The following is a 19,664-nucleotide window of genomic DNA, read 5'->3' on the forward strand; positions in this document are numbered from 1 at the left end:
CAGGTGCACACCACCATGCCCAGTAATGGTTTGTTGTTGTTGTTGTTTATTTGTTTTAGTAGAGATGGGGTTTCACCACGTTTGCCAGACTGGTCTGGACTCCTGGCCTTAAGTGATCCACCCACCTTGGCCTCCTAAATTACTGGGACTACACGGGTGAGCCACTCTGCCCAGCCTAAAGTAATTTTATTTTTAAAAGCTGTCATCAACATGAAAAATTTGGGATTCATGAGGAGTGTTGTTGAATGTTGAATATCACTGATATCAGTGACAATATGGGGCAGCAGATGAAAGCCTGGTTTATAAATTTTGCAAGGACAGAATTCTTTTTTTTTTTTTTTTGAGACAGAGTCTCGCTCTGTCGCCCAGGCTGGAGAGCAGTGGCCGGATCTCAGCTCACTGCAAGCTCCGTCTCCCGGGTTCACGCCATTCTCCTGCCTCAGCCTCCTGAGTAGCTGGGACTACAGGCGCCTGCCACCTCGCCCGGCTAATTTTTTGTATTTTTTGTAGAGACGGGGTTTCACCGGGTTATCCAGGATGGTCTCGATCTCCTGACCTCGTGATCCGCCCGTCTTAGCCTCCCAAAGTTCTGGAATTACAGGCTTGAGCCACCGTGCCCGGCCAGCAAGGACAGAATTCTTTAAGACAATGAATTGGGGACTGACTTAGACAGACATAGCTTCATGCCTTTACTCCCTTAGAGACAAGCACAAGAGTCCTGCCATACCACATATTTTTTGACATGGCTGCTTTTTGTTTTTCTTCAAAATCTAAACTACGATAAAATGAAAGACAACAGTTATTAGGTGCCTTCTATATCTTATGCAGAGTGCTAAGTACTTTACATTGTGGTCTCATTGTGACCCAACACGAATTCTAAGAGGGAAATAAATATATTGAATCCACTTTGTAGAGGTCACGAAATTGAAGCTTTGATTATTGGTATTTTAGAGAGAAAAATTAAGAAAAGATAATCAAAAAATATATACAAACTACGATTCCACCTTCAGGTTTTTTTAGAGATTAAAATTTCTCTAGGCATGCTTGAAAGGTGATGGACATGAAGTCATGTTTTGGAGACATCATCTGTTTTTAACTGTCCATTTAAAAATGTATTTGATCTCTAAGTGTTGAGTGTTCCTATGCTGTGCTGATAATGATCTTAATTTTTCCCTTCTGTCTTTTGGTTTCAGAGGAAGAACTTGTCGCTTTTCCTCAGCATTAGTTTGTTAACTTTCTGGGGGTCCTCCCTTTTGGGTGCCCGGTTATACTGGATGGGAAACAAACCACCAAGCTTTTCCAACTCGGACAATCCCGCTGCTGATTCAGACAGCCTCCTCACCCGCACGCTCACCTTCTTCTACTTGCCAACCAAGAACCTCTGGCTGTTGCTATGCCCAGATACCCTCAGTTTTGATTGGTCGATGGATGCTGTGCCTCTGCTCAAAACAGTTTGTGACTGGAGAAACCTACACACTGTGGCCTTCTATACTGGACTCCTCCTCCTTGCCTACTATGGTTTGAAGAGCCCGAGCGTAGACAGAGAATGCAATGGGAAAACTGTAACAAATGGCAAGCAGAATGCAAACGGACATAGCTGCCTTTCAGATGTGGAGTACCAGAACTCAGAGACTAAGTCCAGCTTTGCATCCAAAGTAGAAAATGGCATTAACAACGATGTATCACAGAGAACCCAGCTTCCTTCTACGGAGAACATTGTTGTTCTGTCTTTATCTTTGTTAATCATACCCTTTGTTCCTGCCACGAACCTGTTTTTCTATGTCGGCTTTGTAATTGCAGAGCGAGTATTATATATTCCTAGTATGGGCTTCTGCCTGCTGATTACAGTGGGTGCTAGAGCCCTTTATGTCAAAGTCCAAAAGCGGTTCCTCAAGAGCTTGATTTTTTATGCTACAGCTACACTAATTGTTTTTTATGGACTCAAGACTGCGATCAGGAATGGAGACTGGCAGAATGAGGAAATGCTGTATAGATCAGGGATAAAAGTAAACCCAGCTAAAGGTAATCTTTTCTTTTATGCTTTTGTCTGGATAGTTTACACTTTTCAGCCTCTTTATGTCTTTGCTTCTTAAGACACAGTATTAAGGAGGAAGAGGTCCTTTTATGCAGTACCTGTATCTTTCATTCTTTTTATTTTTTTAAGGAGATATGCCATATAACCAATTTAGAGACATACCCAGTATTCCTTTCTTGGAATAAGAAAATATTTTCCTGTGTTTCTGACTATGTTCGTCCAGAAGCATTAGAGCTCCTATTGTGTAAACAATATTGACTATTCCAAGAATTTAGAAAAGAGCTTGGTTTTCACATTTTAAAATACTGATGGGGACGGCTCTTTTATCATATAATAAAAGTCAGGCTATCCCACATAAGTATACTTGAGCTTTTCTATTTTCCAAGCATCGCCTGAAGAAATACAAGACTTTCATTGAAACCTTTGAAAGATTTGGAGATTTCACTACCTCTGAATCCTGAAAGTATGTCTCTAGATGTCAGTGTGTACACATTCAGGTGTGAGTCACCTTGGGCTGCACAGAGGCTAAATTATCTGAATGTTGCCAAGCAGTTAGCAGGTTTTCACTTGGGTTCTTAAGTCACTTAGAGAACAAACTTTTCACTATATAATGAGAGTTTTGATTATACCACTCATGATTGCTTTTGATTTAGAAAATTACTTGAGCAAATCTCAGAACTGATAGAATAGAAAGTAGTTTCCTTTAAAATAAAAAAGTCAAAAGCTATGACAATGGATGACTCTAGTTTAGGCAATTAAATGTATTGGAAGCTAGAGGACAATTAAATTAAAATAGATGTAAATTTTTAGTGCAGAAATATATCATAGTAAATAGTGTTAAAGAGTCTTGTTCTTCATAAGCCATTTTTATTCTTTTTTGAGATGGGGTCTTGCTTTGTTGCCCAGGCTGGGGTGCGATGGCTTGATCTCAACTCACTGCAACCTCCACCTCCTGGGTTCAAGTAATTCTCCTGCCCCAGACTCCAGAGGCACTGATATTACAGGCGCCTGCCACCACACCTGGCTAATTTTTGTATTTTTAGTAGAGATGGGGTTTCCCCACGTTAGCCAGGCTGGTCTCGACTCCTGACCTTAGATGATCTGCCTGTCTCAGCCTCCTAAAGTGCTGGGATTACAGGTGCAAGCCACCACGCCTGGCCTATTTTTATTCTTTTTTTGGTTTGTTTTTTGTTTTTTTTGAGACTCAATTTCGCTCTTGTTGCCCAGGCTGGGGTGCAGTGGCACGATCTTGTCTCACCACAACCTCCACCTCCCGGGTTGAAGCGATGCTCCTGCCTCAGCCTTCCTGAGTAGCTGGGATTATAGGCATGTGCCACCATGCCCGGCAAATTTTGTATTTTTAGTAGAGACGGGGTTTCTTCGTGTTGGTCAGACTGGTCTCGAACTCCCGAACTCAGATGATCCGCCCGCCTCGGCCTCCCAAAGTGCTGGGATTATAGGCGTGGGCCACCGCACCTAGCCTATTTTTATTCTTTAAATTATGTTCGCTTATATAGCATTTGAATTGGCATTTTTCTACTCTTTCCAACACAATTCTATACCATGATTAAAAGAAGGTGTAAAACTGTTCCAGAATATGAAAATGGCCTGCTAATAGGTATATATCTAAAGACCTAGATACTCCAAAAGCTACTTTGGCATGCTTGTCTGATGGGCACAAATTAAGTCAAGAATTCAGTGAGCAACTACACATTTCTTTAAGGAACTAATTTGCTGGTACTTACACTGTTTAATAAATTGCAGGGATTTTAATGGGAAGTTGAAGCATTAAAGTTGAGCTACTACGTAGCATGTCATTTCTCAATTCTCTGTGAAAAATCATTACCATGTGGCTTTTTCTAGGTGTCGAGTACATCACAGTTTATTGAATGCCCGGACCTAAATCTTGTTGGAAAAATTGTTACAATTAGTTTTTGCAGAATACTTATCTGCTAGTTTTTCTGCACTGGTAGATGTAAGGATATAGAACAAGCCTATGTTGCCAATATATTTTCCTGCTGTTTAAAACATATATAATAGAGAATTGAAAACAAATTCTTGGCCTATTATTTGCATCACAGTGATGTTCTGAGGGTTTATTAAATTTATTAAGTTTCAGGCTAAGCTGCTGTTACAAAAAGCCAAGACAAAAGTGGCTTAAGTAAGATAGAAGCTTTATTCTTTCATGTAGCAATCTAAGTATGTGCAAACACAGAGCTGATAAGATGGCGCCATGGGTTTTCAGGATCCAAGCTCTTTCTCTTTTATTCCCTTGCCATCTCAGTGGTGTCACCCTGTCCTCATGGTCCAAGATGGCTCATTATCACATCAGCCCTTCAGCTGACAGCAAGAGAGGGAGAAAGGGCAAATGGCAGGTGTGCCCAATCTGAGAGCATTTTGCAGAAATTGCACACACCATGCTTGCTCACAGACCATTGGGCACACCTACCTCCAAGGAAGGCTGGGAAATGTTATCTTTATTCTGGGAAGCCAAGTACCCAGCCAGATTTTATTACACTGCAAAAAGGAGCGGGCAAATATTCAGATGCTAGGGTATAAGTAGCAGTCAGAATAAGTGAAAACGTTTTGTAACGCTTAGGTATTTTCCAGCATTAGCTGGTAGTTTTGCTGACGGTTAAGATTCTAAATAAGATATTTTGGTACATAGTTAGAATGTTTGATCATTTATTTTTCCATTCACTAAGTAAAACAATTATTAAACATTTCCTTGGTTTCCAATATTTTCAGGTGTCCATCCTAATACTTAAGAAGTGCTGCAGAATTTAGGCACTCCAAAATATCATTAGCTAAATAAATGTACAACTGCCCACTATCGTAAGAAGTTCTTTCAGACATCAAACACTGAATTCCTGAAAACCCCCACCCCACTCGTGGCCCAGTCAACTGCTTTACTTGCAGGCTTTACCGTCTCAGTTGATGGAATCTCAATTTCCCCAGCAGCTCTGGCTGAGAATTCTGAAGTCATCCCTGCCTCCTCTTTTCCCTTCGCAGCTCACATCCATTCCATCAGCAGATCCTCTCTGCTGTTTTGTAAAAATACATCCAGAGCTTGACCACTTTTTACCACCATCACTGTCGGCATCATGGCCCGGGGCCACCATCTTTTATCTCTCTCTATATACTTTTATCTATATATATAAAAATATAAATATATATATATATATATATTTTTTTTTTTTTTTTGAGAGAGTCTCGCTCTGTTGCCCAGGCTGGAGTGCAGGGGTACAATCTTGGCTCACCACAACCTCTGCCTCCCGGGTTCAAGCAATTCACCGGCCTCAGCCTCCGAAGTAGCTAGGACTACAGGCACGTACCACCGTGCCCAGATAATTTTTGTGTTTTTAGTAGAGACGGGTTTCACTATACTGGCCAGGCTGGTCTCAAACTCCTGACCTCGTGATCCACCCGCCTCGGCCTCCCAAAATGCTGGGATTATAGGCCTCATCTGTAATGTTAGTAAAAGACTCTCACCTCACCTCCCAGTTTATATTTCTTGCCTTTTAGCATGTCTTGTACTTTTTTCTTTCAACTCAGATATGATGTATTGGGTAATAAGAAATGAGGTGAATAGGCTTTCTTGTGAGATTTTCTGTAAATCTGGTTAGGAGTTGGACTGTATTTTGCTATAGCCGTGGGTGCCAGAGATGTCACATTCCTCTGGTGGCCTTGTTTTTGGTCTTCCCAGCTGTCTGTGGGCTTTCCCACAGACTCTGTTTTGCATCTATTTCAGCTGCAATCAGCTATTATTATACTGCAACTCTGTTGGTGTTGGGGAGGGAAAATGTTCTACTATTTTATGACTAAATCTTCGCCTCGCTGGGCTACCACCTTCACAGGTGTTTCTTATATTTCCTTGCTTCCCACTCCAGTAGAGACAGGAAGGCTAGAGGGGCCTGAGTTGAGAGGAATGACTTTTCCCCCACAGCTCTGGGACAAGGCTAAGATCTTTCCCTTATGGAGTTCGTGGTCTTTTGTCATGACAAATGCTCTGGGTATATTTCATAAGGTTTATTCTTCTCCCACTGCCAGACCCAGGAGAACATCTTTCTTGGCTCTTCCCGATGAGACTCTGTTGGGGTCCTGGGAGGGAAAACCCCCAAAATTATGGGAGTCCCCTAAGACTGCCACGTCAGGAGTTTCTGATTCTAAAACTAGTTCACGCTTAGCCTCCAGCAACTTGTCAAATGACGAGTCAATTGTTTCTAACAGTTTCTGTCTCCAGCAGCTTCTGCTCCAGGTAAGCTCTCCTCTGCTGTCTCTCTGGATTTGTCTTTCTCTAGATTTCAGGGTGGTGGTTGGCCCTGCGACCCCAGTTCACTGATGGTTCCTAGACAAGTTATTGATTTTCAGTCTGTTTAGCTTTTTCTTTTTCTAATGATGTGAGTGACAACTTCACATTGTTTAATGTCTGAGCTGAACTCCTGCTTCTATTCACCTTCAAAGTCCATGCTTAACCAGCAGCCCTGGTGACCTTTTGGAAACACGAGTCAGGGCATGGCGTTCCAGTGTCCCGTTATTCTCTGACTGCCAGTTTCTCTCTAATTGAAGGCACATAACAGTGGCGGGAGGAGAGGGTAGGAGCCAAGGGTTCAAAAACTATTTATTGAGTACTGTGCTCGCTTCCTGTGTGATCGGTTCAGTTGTGCTCCAGGCCTCAGTCTCATGTAATATGCTTTTGTAACAAACCTGCACATAGAGCCTTGGAATCTAAAATAAAAGTTGAAAAAATAAAAATAAAATTAGAACAGTTCTGTGCTTTAAAAACTCTAGCTAGATAGATAGATTATGATAGATACAGATGCACACAGTCTCAGGACCCTGTGCATACTCACCAGCCTTTCCTTCCCTTACTCCACTCTAGCCCTGCTGGCCTCTTTGATGTACCTTTTATATGCCAGGTAAGCTCCTGCCGCAGAGCTTTTACCCTTGTCATTGCTTCTTCCTGGAATGTGTTTTCCTGGTTATTCTCACTGGGATCTCCCTCACCTCTTTTAAGTCTCTGATCAACTGTTGCATTATCAGTAAGGTGCTTTATGTAAAATTGACTGCCCTGCTATTAATTACAGCCACCCCTCTGCCTCTGTCTTATCGAGCATTCCATGCTTCATTTTTCTCTTAGCACTTATCACTATTTGACATACTATATTTTCTATAATTATGTGTTCATTGTATGAACGTGTTGTCAGCATACTCCAGAATGTACAACACAAGAAGGTAGAGATTTTTACATTTTAAAAAATGCCATAGATGCTGCAATGAGGACTGTGCCTGGTAGAGCAAAGGCATTCAGTAATGGATATGTTGAGTATTATTACAGTCATAGCCCTTCTCTTTAAGGAGTTCATGATCTGTTTACAGATAGAATGTACATGCATGAAATAAGGCAAAAGTGTGAAATATTATGCTTTTGATATGCCAAGTAGTGAGGGATGCTTTATCATGAGAGGGTTAGAATTGGGAGTGGAGTTAGTTTCAGATTGTGTGACTGCATCTGTGTGTGACATATGCTTCCATTTTGATGCAAGGCAAAACTCTTCCAATCCAGGTTTCCTATTTTTTTTTCTTTTTATAAGATGTTAATAATAATTCTGGCTACAGTTACTTCCTTAGCAATTTTGAGACTGGCAGTAATCTTCCTTAAGGCAGATTTTCTTAGTCTAATACATTATTTGAACCTAAGTAAAAGATTAGAAACCCTATAAAGCCGGTCTTGTGTATGGTTTTCTGAGATTACAGATGGAGTTAGGGTTTTTTTTTCTTCCTTTGAAAGCCTTTGCAAATTCTAGAATACTTCAGTCTACCATGTGCTTTAACGGAATATGATTTTAAGCCTCATGAAGCAGTATGCATTAAAACTGCTGCCTTCAGGAATGGGTCCTGTAGACAGCTGCCAGTCATTAACTGATTGGATGCAAATGACGATGAGTAAACCCTGTCATAGTGACTGTGCTGCTAATTTATGGTTTAAATCTGGATAGTGGAGAAATGATAGCTGATTTGGACTATGTAAACCACAAGTCCTGTCTCATTATGTGGTTGATAATGTCAGGAAAATACTACACAGAGTTGATTACTGTAGTTTGCTGATTTCACAGTGACTCTTTGCATTTCTGTGCTTAGGAAAAAGGAAATTTTCTCTGATGACTGCCTTAATGAGCAAGCCACATTATATTTGAAAGGGTTTCCCCCACCCAGCTTTAAAGCAACTCATTTTTAAAGCCGTATTGATTAGTATTGGCTTAACGAAAGACTTTCTTGATTCATTACAAAGCAGTTAAATATGTGATCACCCTTTTTGCTGTGGCTTCCTCTAAATCCCCATATGGCTCTATTCTCTGTAGTATTTGGCACCATTGATCTCTGTTACCATAGCTTTTAAGCCACTGCTTGGTTTTGACTATCTTTCTCCCATTTCCCACAGCTTTCTGTCTTCTGATTTTTGCCTCCTCCCTAAACTAATCCAGTCTTCAAGTTTTTTTTTTTTTTCTTTCTAAAATCTGCCTTTATTTTCCCTTCCCTATAGTATCTACAACATTGTTTGGTATATAGTAGGAGTCAATAAATATGCAATTGAATTTCTAAGTTAAGTTCTCCGCCGTGACCGCCTATCTATGAAGACCTTTTCCACCTGGGTGATCTGCTGGCCTATCAAACTGGTCACCTCTCTTCCCTAAAACCAACTTCTTGCAAACTTCCTTATAAATTAACATCATAATCCCAGGCTAACAAAGTTATAGATAAGCAGATCAGTGAGCGCATAAACATAAAAGAATTGTAGCATATATGGCAACACATCTGGTGTGCTAAAGGCATTTTAAAATTAAGTTATAGATTCAAAATCAAATAGGTTCTGAGAATGGTTTATTAACTCTATGTCAATTCGATTTAAAAAACATTTGACTATGGTGGTTAATTGTTTGAAAGCAATTTCTTAAATAGTTAAGAACAATTAAGAGTGAATCTGAGAAAAACTTAAGAGCTAAAGGTTGTTTTTAACGCCCATTTTTAATGTAAATATGTGAAATGATAAATATAAAAGATGTATGTAAAATGATAGACATATTTGAAACTTTCAAGGTGATTATCCAAGCAGTCTGCATTCACTCCCCCAATGCACATAACAAACATTACCTCTTTAGATATGGAAAAACACAGATGGCCGGGCACAGTGGCTCAGGCCTGTAATCCCAGCACTTTGGGAGGCTGAGGTGGGCAGATCACGAGGTCAGGAGATTGAGACCATCCTTGTCAACATGTTGAAAGTCTGTCTCTACTAAAAATACAAAAATTAGCCGGGCATGGTGGCGGGCGCATGTATTCCCAGCTACTCAGGAGGCTGAGGTAGGAGAATCCCTTGAACCCAGGAGGCGGAGGTTGCAGTGAGCTGAGATCGCGTCATTGCACCCCAGCCTGGGCAACAGGAGCAAAACTCTGTCTCAAAAAAAAAAAAAAAAAAAGAAAAAAGAAAAAAAGAAAAAGAGAGTCAAAATTGTTTCAGTTTTGCAGCGTTTGACAATTTTTTTTTTCCTTTATAGATTGCTGCAAAATTGGTGATTCTATTTCAATTTAACATGGCATCAAATTTTAAGAAACAAGTATTTTGTAGGAATATCATTTAGGAAATAACTCACAATTTAAGTGAAACCCAAGCCTCTACGCCATGTAAAAATTGACTATTTCCTTGGATTTTATAGTCTAAGCTTTTGTTTACCTCGAATTGAGTGTCTTTAACTATGATGAGTTGTGATTAACCAGCTAGCTTTGAAATGGTGTAACAAATTCTATTATTGTATTTCACCAATAATTTGTCGTGATATGTCCAAGGGAAGATAAAAATTTTTCAACAGAGGTTCAGATTTTTATAAAACATGAAATTTACCAGTTAAGGCCAGACATGGTGGCTCAAGTCTATAATCCCAGCACTTTGGGAGGCCAAGGCAGGCAGATCACATGAGGTCAGGAGTTCGAGACTAGCCTGGCCAACATGGTGAAACCCCATCTCTACCAAAAATACAAAACTTAGCCGGGCGTGGTGGCGGGTGCTTGTAATCCCAACTACTAGGGAGGCTGAGGCAGGAGAACTGCTTGAACCCGGGAGGTGGAGGTTGCAGTAATTCGAGATCTCGCCATTGCACTTCAGCCGGGGGACAAGAGCAAGACTTTGTCTCAAAAAACAAACAAACAAAAAAACAAGAAAAAAGAAATTTACCAGTTAAGAAGGAAAACCACTATAGTATTTTGTTGAAACTGACTGGCCTGAGTTGCACTGTAAAACACAGCTTTTCATTTTTACCAGAGAGCCTTGGTAAGAGAAACTAGCTAAAAGCATCCCACCAATAAAGGCTGATTGAGAGATAAATAGCAGGAAGTTAAATCTGGTTTCCATAAAGAAATTACGTGTTTTGTCGTCTTAGTCCATCTCTTCTCTATTGAGTAGGAAAAAATAGATAAACAACAGGGCTGGCAAGAATAAAAGGAAGGTGTCTCATTGATTGAACTAGACTAAAATATTTTTTAAAAGCAGATTTACATTTACTCAATTGTTAAATTAAGGCCCATTTTAAATATTTGATTCTTGCAGAAATGAAGTATGGTTGTTTTCCATGTGGGATGGGGGAGTTGCAGAAGTTCAGATGCCTTTAAGAATGAATTGGGGCCAGGTGTGGTGGCTCGTACCTGTAATCCCAGCACTTCGGGAGGTCAAGTCGGGCAGATCACAAGGTCAGGAGTTCGAGACCAGCCTGGCTAGCATGGTGAAACCCTGTCTCTACTAAGAATACAAAAAAAAATTAGCTGGCATGGTGGTGTGTACCTATAGTCCCAGCTACTCGGGAGGCTCAGGCAGGATAATTGCCTGAACTGGGCATGTGGAGCTTACAGTTAGCCAAGATTGTGCCACTGCACTCCAGCCTGGGTGACAGAGTGAGACTCTGTCTCAACTCTGTCTCAAAAAACTAAAAATAAAAACAACATTGAATTGGCACAGAAATGTTTTCTTGTTGTCCGGCTCTAATGATTGTAAGTACAGTTTTGTGGGGCAGGAAGAAAATCCAGACCACAACAGACTCAGTGCAAATGGTCCTAAGATGTATTATAGATGAAGTGGGTGCCATATTGCTGACTCCTAAGATTTTGAAATTACCCACAACAAAATTTTAGAATCTTTATGGGCTTTTGAAAACCTTCAAACCTTAAAATTAGAGTTACCTTAGATTATATTTATCGGGGTTTATGTGCTAAAATACTTGAGACTAGCATATGATTAAGCATGAAGTTAAATTTTTCTGATTTCCGTAGTTTTGTGTTTCTTAAAAATGTCCTAGGCTGAGCGCGGTGGCTCACACCTGTAATCCCAGCACTTTGGGAGGCCAAAGTGGGCGGATCACGAGGTCAGGAGCTCAAGACCTTCCTGGCCAACATGGTGAAACCCCGTTTCTACTAAAAACACAGAAAAATGGCCGGGCGCGGTGGCTCAAGCCTGTAATCCCAGCACTTTGGGAGGCCGAGACGGGTGGATCACGAGGTCAGGAGATCGAGACCATCCTGGCTAACAGGGTGAAACCCCGTCTCTATTAAGAAATACAAAAAACTAGCCGGGCGAGGTGGCGGGCGCCTGTAGCCCCAGCTACTCGGGAGGCTGAGGCAGGAGAATGGCGTGAACCCGGGAGGCGGAGCTTGCAGTGAGCTGAGATCCTGCCACTGTACTCCAGCCTGGGCGGCAGAGCAAGACTCCGTCTCAAAAAAAAAAAAAAAACACACACACAGAAAAATTAGCTGGGCATGGTGGCACATGCCTGTAGTTCCATCGTGAGACTGAGGCAGGAGAATCTCTTGAACCCGGGAGGTAGAGGTTGCAGCGAGCCGAGATGGTGCCACTGCACTCCAGCCTAGGTGACAGAGTAAGACTCTGTCTACAAAAAAAAAAAAAAAAAAAAAAAAAAAAGCCCTAGGCCGGGCACAGTGGCTAACGCCTGTAATCCCAACACTCTGGGAGGCCGAGGTGGGTGGATCATGAGATCAGGAGTTCGCGACCAGCCTGGCCAATATGGTGAAACCCCATCTGTACTAAAAATACAAAAATTATCTGGGCATGGTGGCAGGCACCTGTAGTCCCAGCTACTCAGGAGCCTGAGGCAGAAGAACGGCTTGAACCCAGGAGGTGGAGGTTGCAGTGATCTGAGACTGTGCCACTGCACTCCAGCCTGGGCAACAGAGCGAGACTCCCTCTCAAAAAAAAAAAAAAAAAATGACCTAACATTTCTTTACTTCTATTAAATATTTATGAAATATATCATTCATATTCATACAAGTATGCATATACATCATATTTATATAGTTTAAGGAATAATACTAAAATATCTATTCTGTAGCTTATTAAAGGAATATTACCAGTGTCTTTGAGGACCTTTCCCTATACTTCTCCTTATTTTTTGTTTAAAAAATGGTTTTTGTTTTTTTCACCATTGATTTTGTGTACTTACAGATTTTTCTGTAGGTAACTTTTATCAGTAGAGTTTTCCTCATTTCTAGTTTAAGAACTATTTTATGAATTAATATTGATGACAGTAGGTTTTCCTCAGTCTCTAACTTTGATGAATTATATTAATAGATTTTCTAATGTTGAACCTATTTTGCATTCCTAGATTAATCTCAGGAATTGGTTATAATGTATTATTTCCATTTTCTTCTACATTTATTTTTCATCTATGTTTCTGAGTGATGGTCAGTTTCTCTCTTGTGGTGTCATATTCTGGTTTTAAAATAAATGATCTTAACCTTACAGAATCAGGTTAGGAGCATTACTTCTTGTTTGTTCCCTCAAATATTTTATGTAAAATTAGAATTTTTTTTTCTTCTATATTAGGTACAATTTACCTGTAAAACTAGCTAGGCATAATGTTTTGGTTATAGATGACTTTTTTTTTTTTTTTCTGTTAATTTAATTTCTTTCATAGGTTTGGAAAGAGCCAAATTTGCTTTTTGGGTCAGTTTTAGTAACTTTTTTCTCTGGGTTTTGTTCAATTTAACTATGGTTTTTATATTTATTGGTACAATGTTACACATAGTATTCTTGTCATATCTTTTTTTAAAATCTCTGCTACAATTGTAGTTTAAACACTATTTTTGCTTGGATACTCTTTAGGCAACAGATGTAGTATTGCCCCAAACTTGGTGAAGGTGGACATACGCATAAGAATTCCCAAGGAATATTTTTTCCTATTTTCTGTTTGTCCAAATTGGCCAGACAGAGAGTTCACCCATCTTTTCATTCTCTAAGCTTTTTAAATTTGTTTGTTGCTAGTGAACCGACAAAGACTCTTTCCTTTCAGGCAGATCACAGTTTATGTGGCTTCTGCAGTCTGACCTCCTGCTTGAAGTTCATTAAAGCCTAAACCTAGGTTTATCTGTTTGACAGATGTAGTGTATGCAAGGTGAATACTATCTTCACAGCTAGTTTACTTTTCTGGAGTCCTGCATTCATAAAGGTTTTTTTGTTTGTTTGTTTTGTTTTTTGTTTGTTTGTTTGTTTTTGAGACGGAGTCTCGCTCTGTCGCCCAGGCTGGAATATAGTGGTGCAATCTCGGATCACTACAACCTCTGCCTCCCGGGTTCAAGTGATTCTCCTCCCTCAGCCTCCCAAGTAGCTGGTATTACAGGCACGTGCCACCACACCCTGCCAATTTTTTTGTATTTTTTTTTTTTTTTTTTTTTTTGAGACGGAGTCTCGCGCTGTGTCACCCAGGCTGGAGTGCAGTGGGGCGATCTCGGCTCACTGCAAGCTCCGCCTCCCAGGTTCAGGCCATTCTCCTGCCTCAGCCTCCGAGTAGCTGGGACTACAGGCGCCCGCCACCACGCCCGGCTAGTTTTTTGTATTTTTAGTAGAGAGGGGGTTTCACCATGTTAGCCAGGATGGTCTCGATCTCCTGACCTCGTGATCCGCCCGCCTCGGCCTCCCAAAGTGCTGGGATTACAGGCTTGAGCCACCGCGCCCGGCCAATTTTTTTGTATTTATAATAGAGATGGGGTTTCACCGTGTTAATCTCGATCTCCTGACCTTGTGATCCACCCACCTCAGCCTCCCAAAGTGCTGGGATTACAGGCCTGAGCCACCGCGCCTGGCTTCATGAAGTTTTTAGACTTTAGGTTTGCCCTTACTTTCCAACCAATTAATACATTCATTTGCAAATATTTTTATTTTTAATGTAGCATTTTTATTGGTTCTGTACAAGGTGTGATTCTCTGAACATGGAGTTTCATTAGACTGTAAGAAAATGAGACCTATGAAATATCTTAAAACCTGACACCTATTAAAGAATGATTAGCTATGTTAGAAGTTCTATTTGAGAATAGAGTTGTTTAAGATCAGAGCTGCTATTTTTGAAATATTTAATTCTCTTTCAGCAAAAGAAAAGTTAAAGGAAGATAAAAATATATGTAAAAGCACTACCGTGCAGAATCAAATTCCAGGTATTTGAACCCTCTAAAGCAGGGTAAAATATGTTCCTTTCTTTTTGTAATATAAATGCAATTGCTGATAGTGTTAAAGAACAGATTTTCAAGAGGACAAACACAACATGTCTTAGTTTTAGCCTCATCACGCACTTGTGCCTATTTCTGGTGATCATGGATTTTAAAGAGAATTCCAGATAAATCTCAAGGAATTATGGAAAAATGTGAGATGTTCAAGTCATACAATTATTGTAAAAGGGTTTGATGTAGAGGAAGTGTGAGCCTTATATTAATTTTTATGCATGTGGGCATTAAATTAGAAATCTTACTGAAATGGGAAAATTTCCCCTGTCCCCCTCACCGGGCGTGCAAAGGGGGTGTGGCTCGCTTCTTCTGCTCAAACCTCTAGGGGAACATACAGACGGGCAGGCTCCAACCCCATGACAGTGTCTAGGGGGTGAGTGTTTACAGCTACTGAAGCCCCAAGTGGGCATGTTACAGTATGCTCTTTTAGTTTAGCCATCTATAGGCGGCTTGTGTTAGCTCAGTTAGACCTCCTTCCTTATCACAAGGAGGGAGGGATTTCTGTATCCCAGGGTTTCTTACCTTGGTGTATCAGAAGAATCGGATTACATGAGGGCTTGGAGAATGAGTGGAAGGTTTGATTAAGAAGTAGCTCTTAGCAGATCGGGGGCCAGAAGGGAGATGGATTTTCCCTGGAGTCAGGCTGCTCCCCAGCCTGGGCTCTCCTCTGATTGCTCCGGCCAAACTCCGCCTCATTGGACTGGTCTGTCAGTGTGTGTTCTTCCACAGGCATGTTCCCCTGGACATGCTCGATGTCCAGCCTGTTGTCGTCTTCTGCAGATGGGTTCCTCTTGCCATCCAGCAGCTTCTGTGTGTCTGCCTGCTAGGGTCTCTGTTTTTGTTTTGTTTTGCTTTCTTCTGTTTTGTTTTGTTTTGAGACAGAGTCTCTCTCTGTCGCCTAGGCTGGAATGCAGTGACTTGATCTTGGCTCACTGCAACCTCCACCTCCTGGGATCATGCCACTCTCCTGCCTCAGCCTCCCAAGTAGCTGGGACTGCAGGCGCCCACCACCACGCCCAGCTAATTTTTTGTATTTTTAGTAGAGACGGGGTTTCACCGTGTTAGCCAGGATGGTCTCGATCTCCTGACCTTGTGAGCCACCCATTTCGGTCTCCCAAAGCGGTGGGATTACAGGCGTGAACCACTGCACCTGGCGGGTCTCGGGTTTTTATAGCCCCAGGATTTGGATGTGGGGAACCAGGGTGGTCTTGGAAAATGCAACATTTTGGCCAGGAAGGCAGGAGTGCCTGTCCTCACCTAGGTCTGTTGGGTGGAGCCCTAGCCAGGAGCCCTAGCCCTCCTCTACCCAGCCCTTCCCCGCAACCATCCTCCAGCCTCTATATCATTTAAAGGGACCACTCTTTCCTTCCCAGCACTCCATTAAATAATCACTTGACCGTTGCTTCTCAGTGTAAATTTCTTTGCAATTTTAACATTATCATCCAAAGGGACCTAGGAGGGACATAAATATCATGTGCTTACTCAAAATGAAATAATGATGGAACATATTAGACGTTCTTTTTTTAAAAAATGATAATATTGTTTTCTAAGTATAAGCCATATTCAGATTTGTTTTTTTCTTTTCTTTTTTTTCTTTTTTTGAGATGGCGTCTTGCTCTGTTGCCCAGGCTGGAGTACAGTGGCACGATCCCGACTCACTGCAACCTCTGCCTCCTGGTGCAAGTGATTCTTGTGCCTCAGCCTCCCCAGTGGCTGGAATCACAGGTGTGTGCCTGTAATTAACCATGCTGGCTAATTTTTGTATTTTTAGTAGAGTTGGGGTTTTGCTATGTTGGCTAGGCTGGTCTCAAACTGCTGTCCTCAAGTGATCTGACTGCGTAGACCTCCCAAAGTGCTGGGAATACAGGTGCGAACCACCTCGCCCAGCCCATACTCAGATTTGGTTAGACATTACCTAAAAACAAATTTAGAACAACAACGAAAACATCATTTTGAGAGCAGAACTATATTGGAGGTTTTATTTTGTCTTGTATTTAAGGATTCTAATTCCCAATGATACCAGCTGCCTCTCAACCCATTCTTTCAGTGATCTTAGCATAATTCAGTTCCTTTGTGCAAAACACCATAAGTTATTAAAATATTAGCATTACTATCTTTTTAGGAAGCACTTCAAGCATATATTTTAATTATGAAAAATTTCTCTGTAGACATTTTAAGTATAGAAAGAAGGAACTGGGTTAGAAATGTAATACATCAACTCCGAGTCAAGTTTTGACAAGAACAGATTACCCAGGCGTCAAAGCACGGCGTTTTCTTCTTAAGATGCCTGGAATAGCAGAGGAAACTTACAGTCATTTAATGTTTGGGGCTCTGTGTAGGAACTTGGAAGTCATATCATAAAGAAATGTGATAATTTTTTTTTTCTGCTCTTCTTACCTCTCCTTGCTTAGGATAAGAGGGTAAATATCTCAACTTGTATTTCATGAGACTACCAGCAAAGACCACAGTGTCTAAGATATTTTGAAATGTTTTCCTTTTTCATCAAGTCAGTTGACGTAATCTCTTTGAGATTTACAAACGAGTTTTGATGGTTTGCAGTACTGCTGTTGAATAATCTGAATATTTTCCATAGATGATAGCATCATGTTACCTTCACAATTGTGGTTAAGAATGAATGATGGTTGGGTGCGGTGGCTCATGTCTATAATTCTAGCACTTGAGGAGGCAGAGATAGGTGGATCACTTAGCCCAGGAGTTTGAGACCTGCCTGGGCAACATGGTGAAACCATGTCTCTACAAAAAATTCAAAAATTAGCTGAGTGTGGTGGTGCATACCTGTAGTTGCAGCTACTTGGAAGGCTGAGGTGGGAGGATCACTTGATCCTGGGGAGGTTGAGGCTGCAGTGAGCTATGATCACACCCCTGCACTCCAGTCTGGGTGACAGATTTGAGACCTTGTCTAAAAAAAAAAAAAAAAAAAGAAGAAGAGTGAGTAGTAATACTCACATTCATGTAAATATTTACAATAATTTTAAGTAGAAAGGAGTTTCTGTGCTTGTATAATGAAAATATTTGCATATTACTATTACTGTACAAACCCATGTATTCTGCATTTTTCTTATTTTCTTATCTCTAATCACAGTGATAAATTTAAAATTACTTTTCATTCTTGAAATGCTATTATTTGGAAGCAACAGTACAGAATTTTAAAATTTATTTTGACATTACACTTTAGCACAGTGATCTTGAGATACTTTTTGAGGGCAGTTGATGAAGTCACTGAAGTCCTAATGCCATGCTTCTGTTCTCTGTGGTACCATTCCAGAAGCAAGAGGCTGTGCACTGCTTTGGTCAGAGATCCATCGTACTTTGGTTTTGGCTATTGCTGGTTCTCAGCTCATTCTCACATTGAGCCTGGAGCAGATACTTACTTTTGAGGTTTTCAGTTAAAAATTAGGGTTTAAAGACATATGTCCTAAGAGCCAGTTCTGATTTTTTGAAAGGAAAATGCGGCTTCTCTATGAGTTTTAATCATCCTGACATGCAAATCTGACATTATTTAAAACTCATGAATAGAATATATGGCTTTATATCTAAGACCACACATCTAGTCATATTTTTTATTTGGTAATATTCATTAATCACTGGTTTTGACATATTTCCTGATTTTTCCTCTTTATCTTACTTAACCCTCTGGGTACTAGCTTCTTTTTAATATGTGGAAGTATAACTTTCTGAATTGTAGTTTCAAGACTTTTATATGTATAACAGCATTCTCTGTTTCAATGTCATGTTTTTCAGTTCGTACAAAAATACCTCATACTGAAGTATCATTGTTCCTTGATATATGTGGAGGATTGGTTCCAAGACCACACACCTATATACAAATCCCTGCATGCTCAGTTCCCACAGTTGGCCCTGCAGAACCCGAATATAGGAAAAGTCAGTACTCTCTATACATGGGTTTCACATCCCACAAATACTGCATTTTCAATCTGTGTTTGGTTGAAAAAAAAAAAAAAATCCACATATAAGTAGAACCAGGCAGTTCAAACCTATGTTGTTCAAGGGTGACATGTATTTGCACAGTCTTCAGAATTCTTGTCTACTTGTCCTATACTAGTAAAGAAGGCAAACAAAATTAACTTCCCTTTCTTTTCTGTTGTTAAATCAACTGCAAGTACAGAAGAAATGCTTTAAAATGATAGTTGCCAAAGATTTTTGCATATAGCAAAGATAATTGATATTTTATTTTAGAAATTTCAGTTATTTACAAATAATTGTCCTCATTAGCACAAGTAAATATTTTTCTACTCACATAAATATTTTATTTGCATTTTTTACTCATAATTTCTTTTTTTTTTTTTTTTTAAATCACCTTTTCTCTAGTATTTACTTTTGGCCTATTCAACACTAGGTACTGGATTGATCACAGTGAATGCCAAAAATTAACATATAGAAGTTAACACATGGAATATTCTCCCTGATGTACTATATTTGAGATGTATTATATTTATAACTTAGAAGCAGATTTTTAAAATAAGATATAATCTTTAGGATTTTCATTATTTTTTAAATCTTAAAATTGTCCTTTAGAGTATTCAATATTGCTTTTGGTTGTGTTTTTGTTGCCCTGGATTTGGTTGGCAATGCGATTCTCAGTAGCATGAGCATAGATAATGAATAGGGCAGATTTACTATAAAAGTGTATATCGAATTGGTTATGCTTTTAGTATATAATCTATTAATGAAATATACCTTCTCCATAATAATGTACTTTCCAGGGAGTTACACATCTACGTTAATTTAATATTCTCAGTGACTCAGAGTTTAGTTTAGGCAAGCATCGTTGCGACTCTTTTTTTTTTTTTTTTTTTTTTTTGAGACAGAGTTTCGTTCTTGTTGCATAGCTGGAGTGCAATGGTGCAATCTTAACCCACTGCAACTTCCGCCTCCCTGGTTCGAGCGATTCTCCTTCCTTAGCCTCCCGAGTAGGTGGGATTATAGGCATGCACCACCATGCCCGGCTAATTTTGTATTTTTAGTAGAGACGGTGTTTCTCCATGTTGGTCAGGCTGGTCTCAAACTCCCGACCTCAGGTGATCTGCCCCGC

The 19,664-nt window shown here is 40.3% G+C and overlaps 1 protein-coding gene across 2 annotated transcripts in view; it reads left to right on the forward strand.

Annotated features, from left to right (window-relative positions):
• Window positions 1–19,664, forward strand: part of TMTC2 (transmembrane and tetratricopeptide repeat containing 2) — a 442,328-nt gene that overhangs the window by 202,481 nt on the left and 220,183 nt on the right. For both annotated transcript variants that reach the window (XM_025403370.1, XM_025403371.1), the window contains one exon: window positions 1,194–2,022. In XM_025403370.1, coding sequence (XP_025259155.1) covers window positions 1,194–2,022 — 829 coding nt within the window. The remainder of the gene's footprint in view (window positions 1–1,193; window positions 2,023–19,664) is intronic.

This window comes from Theropithecus gelada, chromosome 11 (genome assembly GCF_003255815.1).
Source record: "Theropithecus gelada isolate Dixy chromosome 11, Tgel_1.0, whole genome shotgun sequence".
Classification (NCBI taxonomy): Eukaryota; Metazoa; Chordata; class Mammalia; order Primates; family Cercopithecidae; genus Theropithecus; species Theropithecus gelada.